The sequence below is a fragment of the Gymnoscopelus braueri genome, assembly GCF_963280865.1.
Source record: "Gymnoscopelus braueri genome assembly, chromosome: 20".
Classification (NCBI taxonomy): Eukaryota; Metazoa; Chordata; class Actinopteri; order Myctophiformes; family Myctophidae; genus Gymnoscopelus; species Gymnoscopelus braueri.
In genome coordinates, this window is record NC_137622.1 from 18438729 (window position 1) to 18449741 (window position 11013).

General features: G+C 42.2%; 1 protein-coding gene across 2 annotated transcripts in view; it reads left to right on the forward strand.

Moving 5' to 3' along the window:
- The window catches only part of rab28 (RAB28, member RAS oncogene family), a 34542-nt gene extending 24278 nt beyond the window's left edge, over positions 1–10264 (forward strand). The window contains exons 5-8 of one of the 2 annotated variants that reach the window (XM_080416899.1): positions 5708–5811; positions 6127–6204; positions 9074–9175; positions 9999–10264. In XM_080416899.1, coding sequence (XP_080273025.1) covers positions 5708–5811; positions 6127–6204; positions 9074–9166 — 275 coding nt within the window. In that variant the 3' untranslated portion in view covers positions 9167–9175; positions 9999–10264. The remainder of the gene's footprint in view (positions 1–5707; positions 5812–6126; positions 6205–9073; positions 9176–9998) is intronic. The other variant, XM_080416898.1, reaches the window with a different exon arrangement.
- The last annotated feature ends 749 nt before the right edge of the window (positions 10265–11013 follow it).

Genomic DNA, 11013 nt, shown 5'->3' on the forward strand with positions numbered 1-11013 from the left:
AACCCTGAGTGGACCCTTTAAACTCTGAGGGTGTAACACATGTAACCAAAATGAGTTACAAATGGACAATACTGAGGGTTTTACGGTGTACGCACTTCTCTGTTTCGTTTCATACTTGAAATAATATTTTGATAGTATTTCCTCACAGTTGAGCTGTGTGATGCACAGTATTGATGTAACTTATGTCCGCATCCACTATCACTGGTATTCTGATAACTCCAATAGGCTCATAATCAATTACCTTTAGGATTACCTTTTTAGGGTTTGTGAATGTTTCAGTAGTATATGACAAAATTAATTAGCCACATATTTCTCCTTATTATGGTTGCTGTTGAAGCCAGTGTTAATAATGACATATTTTTCAATGTCAGGTTAGTTTTTATTGCATCAAATTTAGATGTTCCGGTTCTAAGAAAATAAACATTGCTTACTGTCAACAATAGCCACACTGTTAAGGTCTAATAAAAATTTACTGGAGTAACGTTTCCATTCCCTGGTCACTTCATGACTGCTGAATGACTACACAGTGTCTTATGAGTTCAGCACAGATGGCTTATTCTTTAATATTTAGCTTAATTCTAGACCAAAGATAAAATTACATTGACTCTATTTTGCACATGTTATACTCAAAGTATCCTGTATTATACCAATGGAAAATTGCAAGTATATGATAAGCATGTAACATTGGTTAACATTGTTGGAAATGGTACAAAATGTTTAAAATACAATCAATGCAACTACTGCACCACGCAACTACATTATACAATTGTACACTTGAAAATTATGTCATAAGTTAGTAACTAAATGCTTTTTACTTAAACTAAACAAATTCCCCTCTACACCATATCTCTTCGCCAAAAATAGCAGATCTTTTGGAGAGCTTGTAGATCTGCTATTTTCGATTGTTCCGGCCAGAATAGGGATGCTAGGGTTCAAGCGGTTAAGTACTTAGTGTTGTATAATGTCTACTATAATAGTTTTTTTATTGGTTTTATGAAGTGTTAAATTGTCCTTTTAAGATTTGTCTGATACAGAGAGAGCTACAGTATATGATGCGTTTTAATGCAAGGCCAAAGGCAGCAAATGCCTCTTATTTCATAACCCTCAAGTTTTTATGAGCCCTTTCCATGTCAAGTAAACCAGTTGGAGCCTAATAGTTTAAATGTGTCACATTAATTCATATAAAAAATGTTGTTACCTTTTTACAAGCCACTTTATGTGTTTAAAAACTGCAGTCAATGTCTAAATTATTTAAACATCACTGTGTGTGTGTGTGTGTGTGTGTGTGTGTGTGTGTGTGTGTGTGTGTGTGTGTGTGTGTGTGTGTGTGTGTGTGTGTGTGTGTGTGTGTGTGTGTGTGTGTGCTCCCCTTGAATTGAATTTTTAAGGTAAATAAGACCTCACTTGAAATGAACATTCTTGGATGCTACATCACATATTGAGAGGTCATATGACAAAATGCCGCTATAACAGTCCATCTTTAAATAGCAACACATTCCTGATTACTGCTCGTTCAACATGCCCAGATGTTAAATGAACTAACTGAAATGCCCCTGCTTTGTGTGAATGTGTTGCAAATACTATTATACTGTTTTTCTGTCAAAATATGCTATCCTATTGGTGACCTAATGTGACTGATGCTTGTATGGTGCATCTACAATACACAGGAAATGCATTGTGTGTTTGTGTGTAAACAGGGTGGTGCTTACCTAGAGGTCTGAGAAGTGGGGCTATGACCGGCCAAGGCTGCAAATCTGGAATTACTTTCTCCTTGCACTTTTTGCATGTTATATCAATAGGTTGGTCATTTTCAGTCACAGTGGGCATTCTAAATGAAATGAAAAGTTTCCATATTTCTGACATGCCAATTTCCTATGATTATGACTCTGGGAAATAGTGGGATGATAATTCTCTACCACAGTGAAATTGTTCTTGGAGTTGGAATTGGCGTTTGGTTGACACTGAGGTGAAAAGAGAGGGAGCCTCACTTCTAGGGTCTGGAAGACATGAGGTCATGTTGGAAGTGATAGGTGCTCCCCTGGGCTTGATTAGGCTAAACTCTGTAACTTTAGTGGGGTATGACCCCTCAGACCCCGCCCCACTAACACCAACACCACCCACATGCACACACACACACAAACCAGACATTCCACCCTCATCGCACATGATCCCCAATGTACCAACTGCTGTTTAGTTTAAATGAGGCTGGCGGCAATTAGCTGTGCTACGTCAAGCTCGATAAAGTGTTCCACTGGTCCCAGGCTGTGGACTGGACCCTGTGGAACAGTAACTAGGTCCCAATGTTATCACAGCGTGTTTTTATAAAGCCATAGTATTGAGGATCCCTATCCCTGGTTAGCAACAGAAGAGAATCTAGCCGGTTGTTTCCAGAGCCATCAGGTGTCCTTGAGATTTGTCATGCTCAAAGCTTGAGTTGAATGACGTATTGCTTAGATAAATAATTTTGAATTCAGCATTGTCTGTTGGGATCCAAGGTGCACATCAGACACGAAGGGCATTACCAACAAACACGTCATTATCGCTCAATATAACAAGCCTCATGTCAGATCACTTAAGGACTGCATGGGCGATATCGACACTTTTTTTTTTTTTTACCAAATACCTCAATATCAATATTGTGACGATAATATCATATTGTGACAATAATATCATATTGTGACAATAATATAACATAAAAGAAAATAGTCTATTTTTGCTATTAAAAAGGGCTTATGTGGTTCAAATCCACTGTGGTGCAAACGGCTTTGTCGGGCATCTAAGCGAACACAATTGGCCCCATGTTCGGGGGAGGGAAGCCGGGCGGGAAGGGTGATATTGGTCATTGCACGTTCTCCTACGGGCCGAGGCGGCACCTGTCAGCAAGGAGTGTTAGGCGGGAGGAGTAGGACGAAGGCCCTACGTCCTCCCGGTGGGGGCTCCTCACTGGCAGGTGAGTCGGTAGGATACAACAGCAGTGACAACACAGAAATGTGTGTGGGGAGGAATCGATTGGCATAATGACTAAATTGAGGAGAAAAAGGGGAAAAAAATTTATTGGCTACTCTAAGTTTAAAACAAATTATGTGTTTAAACCTGGAAAAGGCCACACTTATGCCATATACAGTATACCATCCCAGACGATATCTGGTCTCATATCACAATATTGATATATTATTGATACATTGCCCAGCCCTAGTTCACCTTACTACTTACTGCTGACTCTAACTTGTCAGTTACATCAAAATAGCCTCTCACAGTCTTTCCTCTTTTTTTTCCAGGAAAGAGCCTGGCAGGGGCCATAGTAATCAGATCTACCACTGAGAGGTTTCTGTCCACCGAAGTGCTAAGTTGACATCCCCACAGACACTAAGTTGCGGAGAAGAACAACTGTAATTTCCTCATGTTCCATATGTGTTTTTTCCCCGTTTTGTTCTGTTGTCAATTATCTAAGAGGCCAAGGCTATAGCAAATTTACCAGCTATTTACAGTGAAACTCTGATGTATCCCACAGGTATTAATCTCTTGACTGTTTTCTTGAAATCCACCACAGTGACAGGCAGGCCTTTTAAATAAACACCCGTGGTGACCAGAGAGGGAGGGCTATCGTTCTTGACGAGTGATGATCCTTTCCGCTATCTCTATGTGCTCGGAGGCCCAAACAGTTTATTTTGTGTTTGCAGTTACTTCCTAGGGGTAGTTAAGCTGATGTACAGTTTGACAGAAATGGAGGGAAACCAGATCGCTGGGCGAAGATGGTTTGGAGCTGATAAGTAAAAATGGGTACATTAGGGAGAAAAATGGAGCAAACCTCTAAAACTGTGGGATTAGGCCTTATATTCAGTTTACACAGACAGATGCCACATGTTGTTAAACACTATTGTGAAGGATAATATATGCTCATGCTTTAATGCCCGTTGGAAGCACTAGAATTGTTCCTAATTGTCACAAGAAATGGGAATTTTGGTAGAGACTATAACTGTTTATTATTTCAAGTAACTCCTAGGTTATGTTTCTCTGCGTTTTCTTTAGATATTAAAACATGGAAAGTGGCATTTCTCAATCTCATGGATGATAAGAATTTGCTATTTATTTTGAATATTAAAATAGCATTTTATGCATTTAGTGCTAGTGACCTTTTCCAAAGAAAACATGGCAACCTCTTGTAGTTTGAATGCTCCAAAGATTAAATAATAAAAGATTGCTTATAGATAGCGATATGTAGATATTATTTACAATTGGTGATGACAGTTATCAGTTCATAGTCGCTGCAATCCAATTTCATGTATTTGGTTACTACCCAGTCTTGATGGTAAACCCACCATTCTTCGTCTGCTCCCGGACCAGCGTGTTAATGTTGGCTAATCTGAGTGTGACATATGATTGATAGCCCCTCCCAAGTGTGCAGGATCCAAAGGATTAGCACTGTTTACTTCTAGTAGCATGCTGGGTACCTCCGCTCTTAATGACTGGAATTAATAACCTGCTGACGCCTCCTAGACAGCTATGTTTATGTACGGCCAGAGACGTGACAGTCTGCTGTGGACATTGAGTACATGTAAAAGTGTCTGCCCTTGACCAGAAAGGTTTGTGTTTATAAGTCACTTACGATGACGGTAATATTCTTTTTAGGCTAAAAATGAGTCTTTCCAAACATCTTTTTTCTTTTTTCCCTGCTCTCAGCGGATTAGCCTTTCACATTTCTGGGTCATATGACTTATAGAGTTATTAATAATACCAGACCAGTGCACTGTTTACATTTTTCCCTAGTGCTGTATCTTTCTCTGTGCTTCTCTCTATTTCTCTCTCTCCTTTACTCAAATGTACACGTAGACACATAAACACACAGTCACACACACCAAGGGGCATGAGAACGGGGTAAAAACACTGACAGCTTGAATGAAACCTCACACAAAGAGTAAAACTGGGGGGGGTGAGAGAAAGGCAACACCATACAGTAGCAACCACCTCCTCCCATAGACGCCGGTATGCACCAGATACCGGGCGTGGCCGCTGTGTTGCACAAAGCCCGAAAATAAAGAGTGAGGCTATTGCTTTCAGCGGCAAGACCCCCAGGTGACCTTCCCCAGCGACCCCTGCATGACCCCGTATTGAGGCAGGAGAGACGCAAAGCGCCTGGTATCACTGAACGGGGGAGTCGAATGCACGGGACACATCCACAATGGCTAGAAAGGAAGGCGCTGTCATTGTGCATGCGCAGTAAATCACCGCCGCCGTGACAGACCCAGTTCATTTGGCCCATGTGTTCCCCTCGCAGGCCTGCTCCAATATGCCAATATGACACTAATATGTCAGGTTGCCTTTCTCCACCTAGCACTGTGACACTTGATGTGGCCTGAAGTCTTTGGTCATCTATGTATTGTGTTTTAACTACCTCTCCACAGCTGGGCGGTTTGTTTGTTTCAGGTCAGGTAGAGGTAAGGGGTAAATGGCTCCGGGGTAGAACTGTACAAGTCTGAGGCTTGCACTGTGGAATGTGTCACATTAAGCTTTAACGCTGCTGCAGAGGTGGGAATGGAGGCATTGAATTGATCATCTCTTCAATCCCCTGGAGGGGGACATCATCTGTTATCTTTTGTGTTTTCGATCTAGATAGGTGGCTGTCGGCCCTGTCTATAATGCTCTTTAAACAAAAATGAATCCTGTGTGTGTCATTCCCTGACGTGCTTGTGTTGTGTTCTATCCACAGTCGACCTGGAACATATGAGAACCGTGAAGTCTGACAAACACCAGCGCTTCTGTCAAGAGAATGGCCTCATTAGTCAGTTTGTCTCCGCAAAGACTGGGGATTCGGTGAGTATTGGCTGATTGAAAGTTTCAGCAAAATGAGAACAAAAAAAAGTTCCCCGTCATCATTTTGCATTCTCTTGAGTTGTTTTGTTTTTGGTTGGTGATTGTTGTGCAGCATAAGCACAGCTCTGGTTCTGTTTCCGTCCTTCCCAGCAAAGTTCCCAAAGTGACTAGAAATGGAGAATTGTGTTTGATTATTGATAAGTGTAATGACACTGCAGTTTTCATACAGAATGCCTATGATAGAAATCTAATCCTATAACTCGACATCATCCCCATTCGATTTATCTACTCTGTCCCTGCTTCTTTTTGCCTCAGGTCTTTCTTTGTTTCCAGCGATTGGCTGCTGAGATTTTGGGTGTGAAGCTCAACAAAGCAGAGATCGAACAGTCCCAGGTGAGACATAATGGTTTCGAGCTCTCTTTCTCGCTCCCACCAGTTTTTGAAGCAGCCATATGCAGCAGTTTGTCCAATTGTACCACAACTTGTAAATGTATGCTACTGACTGGGTTATGGGATCAGCACCTGTCATTTTTTGTTGAAATCGGTTTTGTTTATTTCAAGTCCATTTCAAATTTTATGATAGAGGTAGGTTTAGAAAGTGGTTACCAGAGTTAAAGAGCTACTTGGATGATGTCCCCTCCTAACTGAAAGGGAACACTGCTGTTATGTTATGAACACTTCTTCCCTGATAATCCAAAGAAAAAACCTGATGATTTATTTGAGGCATAGGTTATACTACAATATGACTGGGGGACAAATATCATGCATCAAGGAATACTAACATATTTATTTTTCTTTTGTTGACACCTTATGTGGCATATCCATTTTAGTGAACGGTAACTAATGACCCTCCTAACAATTCATGACAGGCCTCTATGATATTTTAAAATGGTGACAATGACTGGCACGTTTTGGAATACATCAGACACTTTGACCTGTGCATGCGAATGCTAGCTTCCTACTGAGCCTCTAACATGATACATGAAGGTTTAAACGTGAGGGAGGTCAGAGGGAGTGTGCCAGCCGGGTCAGCGGAGGTCACCACACACTGTAAAGGACCTTCCGTTATGTAAACATGGGTTGTTATGTCTGACTCCTGTGACGGCTTACCTGCCACTGACGGTGCCCATCTGTAAATAGACCCACATTGACCATGTTAGCGCGTGAAGCCAGGGGTCAGGGGTAGACCATCCGAAGGTGAGAAGGTCAGCATTTCGCCGTCTGATTTATTACGTTTATCTCCCGCTGATGTGAGCTGCGGCGAAGGGGGGTCTCTGCTTGCCACCCAGGCCAAGCTGCCCCGTGGTGGCAGCATGCGATTTATAGGGTCACTTCCCCCAGAAACATTAATCCTGGCTCTGATATGACCAGTTGGAGCCATGCTGGCTGGGCACCGCCTGATGAGCCCAGGGAGCTAGGGAAAGGTCAGGACCCCCCCAGAGAAGGGAGAGGACTATAGGGAGAGACTGGACACATTCTCAAGCCTCCCCCACCCCTCTCCCATCACCCAACTCCTTGCTGCATTTGACAGTGAATGACCATGCATTGACTAATGAAGAGGTTCGTCTCCTTGTCCTCCTTGCCTCCTGTCGTTGATAGCTGCCATCATAAAGCCAAGTGCTATAATCCGTGCTAATCAAACTGGATGAGTGGCTGGATCCAACCTGCCAGTCAAGATGCCAGACCAGTCAAATCACTTTGTTCGCACAAAGCACAACAAACAGTCATTTTCCTTGACGACATTGATGCAAGAACGTTTTGATATGACATGAGTGTTGTGCATACTGAAACGTTGCACATGGATAGCAGAACCTCACATTTAGTTCAATAGGAGGGTCTGTGGCAAACTGTCACTCTTTGAATTGACGTTAAACTATTAAGACCTGAGGCCGATTCTACAAAATGTCTTCTAAATCCTAACAGTTTTTTGAAAAATATTTTGAAATTTTGTTTCAAAAACATAAATATATAAAAATATATATTCAAAGATTTGCACAAATATTCACCATAAAAAAAAAAATTGCAGATCTACAAGCTCATAGCGCGGCACTCAGTGCCACGCTATGAGCTTGAATATCTGCTATTTTTGAATAGCCAAAGAAATCTTAAAATGACACAGATGCGTTCCCGGTCGTAATGGATTAAGAGGCCGGATTAACATAAGAGGTCGTCCAGTCAAGAGTAAACATTCCTTGGCTCTGTCACTGTTGCAGCAAATGACATACTGACAGTTTCATGGAGATGAGGATCTGAGATGGTCACAGCTCTGAGTCTGGTTGGAGAAGGGTGTGTGTGTGTGTGTGTGGGGAAGCGAAGCCTTAATTATCAGTTGTCAGGTTTAGAGAGCTGAACATGAGGGTCTTGACCCCTGACGAGATCATATCTGACTAGGAGCCCTTTCCATCATGGTCCTCTGTCTGTTGGATCAGATAGCAGGGCGGCGGATCACTCAGTGGCCTCGACACCAGGCTTCGGCAGCTCGTTAATCAGGCAGCCAACCAGGGCCTGGCTTTCTGCCCTGTGGTCTGTCCTCCACTGGTTTGCTATAGTCTTTGAAATGGAGAGTTGCTGTTAGCTATTACAGTGCTAGTCTTTGGTATACCCTTAGCCTTAGATCAAGACTATCGTAGATGTATTTTATGGATATTGACATTTTATATCTACGAGAGACTTTGCGACCCCCCCCCCCCCCCCAGTGCGCCTTGGACTTTCACCAGTAAAGCCCGTAATTCTCCGAACATGTACAAATGCAAAATATAAGGTGCTTACCCGGTTGCCCCAAATGTTAACTAGCGGTCTGGAGTCTTTGTGCAATGTATTAGTCCATATTTTTCAATAAAGAAGTGTTTTAATCCCATCTGTGGCCGAACGCCATTTTTCCCCCTCGTATACTTCATGTAAACATTGAGTGTAATTCCGGCTTTCACCGGATGCGCCCCGTCACTACCGCCCATTGGGAACTTCATAAATCACCTTTTTATATTGATCCACTTTTGTATTATTCATGGTATATGTGACCTATAAGATATGTAACATATTTCATTTCCTCTATTACATGTATTTTTATTTTCTCTCAATGATGCTTTCCTCTCCCTTCCATTAACTTTTCTATGGTCTCTGCACCCTTACTGGTCAATCTTTTCTCTCTCAGAGTTCATTAACACTCATGTTTGTTCTGTTGTTTGTCTACCTTTGTGTCTGTTTTGGTTTTATATCACTGTTTTCATCTCTTTTCCCACCATCTTTCCATTTGTGTGCTCAGAGGATTGTGAAGGCACAGCTGGTGGACTACCCACAGGATGAAGACATTAGACAAGATGACTCTCAGAAAAGCAAAATATGCTCCGTGCAATAGTTTTTAAAAGTATGTTACACAGATCTATTCCGATATATCTGTTAGTCTGTTAGTGAATAAACGCTAGTTTCATTCTTGAAAGTAGTTAGTAGTAGTAAATAGACTAGAAATAGCAGCAACATGAGCCAAAACCTTTATACGGTATACCAACCCCTTGTAGAAATAAAATGTATTTCAGTGGTTGAATTAAGTGTGATCCACTAAGTAAGTCTTGGACCTCTCTGAGCTTAGTGCAGTGTCCTCTCTTTGACCTCTATCTAGCTCTTGATTACCTCAGACCAGCAGTGCCCTATCATTTAGTCTTTGAGGGCCATTGGCGGACCCGTTGTGTGAGTGATGGGGTGACAGTGGTTGTGTAAAGCCTAGTTCAAACCAAAGATTCAGGACGAAACAAACCTGTTTTAAGTCCTTTGTACGAATTTCATTCGTCGAAAATGGCTGATCTACAAGTTCACAACGCGCAGTGGATGCGATGTGTTGTGAGCTTGTAGATTGGCTATTTTTGTATGACGGAGCGTGAATTAAGCATTAGAATGCTACTGAGAAGAATTGCAGCACTCTGATTTATCCCGAAAATGTAACATCTGGATAGTAGGTTGCCATATCGAGGCTCATGGGGACCCAAGGAGGGCCAAATATAAATATAGACCCCACATTGCACAACCTTGGCTTTGAGAGTAAAGACAACAACACAGTCTGCTTTGAGGGAAATTACTTTAAGGCAGTTGCGCTCTTGATAACATTACTGATCCCCATTTGGACTAGGCTGTTCTTCTTCTGATTGCAGTGGCATCATATTAATTCTGTGTGATCTTTTTGTGTGTGTTTCCAGCGTGTGGTGAAGGCAGACATTGTGAACTACAGCCAGGAGACTGTGGCCAGGACAGTCAACCCCCCACGCAGTTCCATGTGTGTGGTGCAGTGACGTTTTATCGCTCCCCCCGTGCTCCTTCACTCCTGTCATTTCACATCCCCTCACTTCTGGTTCCCTACAAACGCATGCATGCACGCACGTGTGCGCGCACACACACACACACACACACACACACACACACACACACACACACACACACACACACACACGCACACGCACACGCACCTGTCAGTTAATATGTTGAAACTTAAGACAGTATTGTTTTTTGGCAGAGTGTCTTGGCTCAATGAAACAAATACTGCAGAATGAGCTCTTGCTATGTTCTGTGTATTTGTTTGTAGGGCCAGCTGTTGATCAGATTGGCTTGGGCCCAGACTGATGGTTAGGACATTTAGCAGGGATGGTGCACTGAAACGAAGCCTTGATCTTTTCCAACTTACACACCACTTTCACCATGTAGTTATTGCACAATTTGATAACACCAAAACATCAAATTGTCCCATTTTCTATGTCTGTTGACTGTTGTAATATATTCTTGTGAAAGACCATTTGATTGTACATCACATCAATGCTGGTTTTACCCTAAGGTGGGAGACATGTGTCACAGCAGTCAGATAAATGCTTTTTACATATTATTTATTTTGCCATCATTGTTGGTGTATCTACTGTTCAATGTTTGGATTTACCACAGTATAAAGTGACACAGATGTCCATGCCTACCAAATCCAGCCTCTCACTGTTCCGTCAACTGGAGGGTGAATCCCTAGCTTGGAGCAATCGAAATGTGGGGAAGTGGGACCAGGGGCTCTCTCATAAGATGGTGAGATCTCTGTCACAGATGAGATCTCTGTCACAGAATCTCCAAGTACTTTAGGTCCCTGTCATGGAATGTTTATACGGTGGTTACCAGTGGTTACAGAAGACATGCCACCATTTTGGAGGAGTGAAAATCCAAATAAAGTTTGCAATCTTA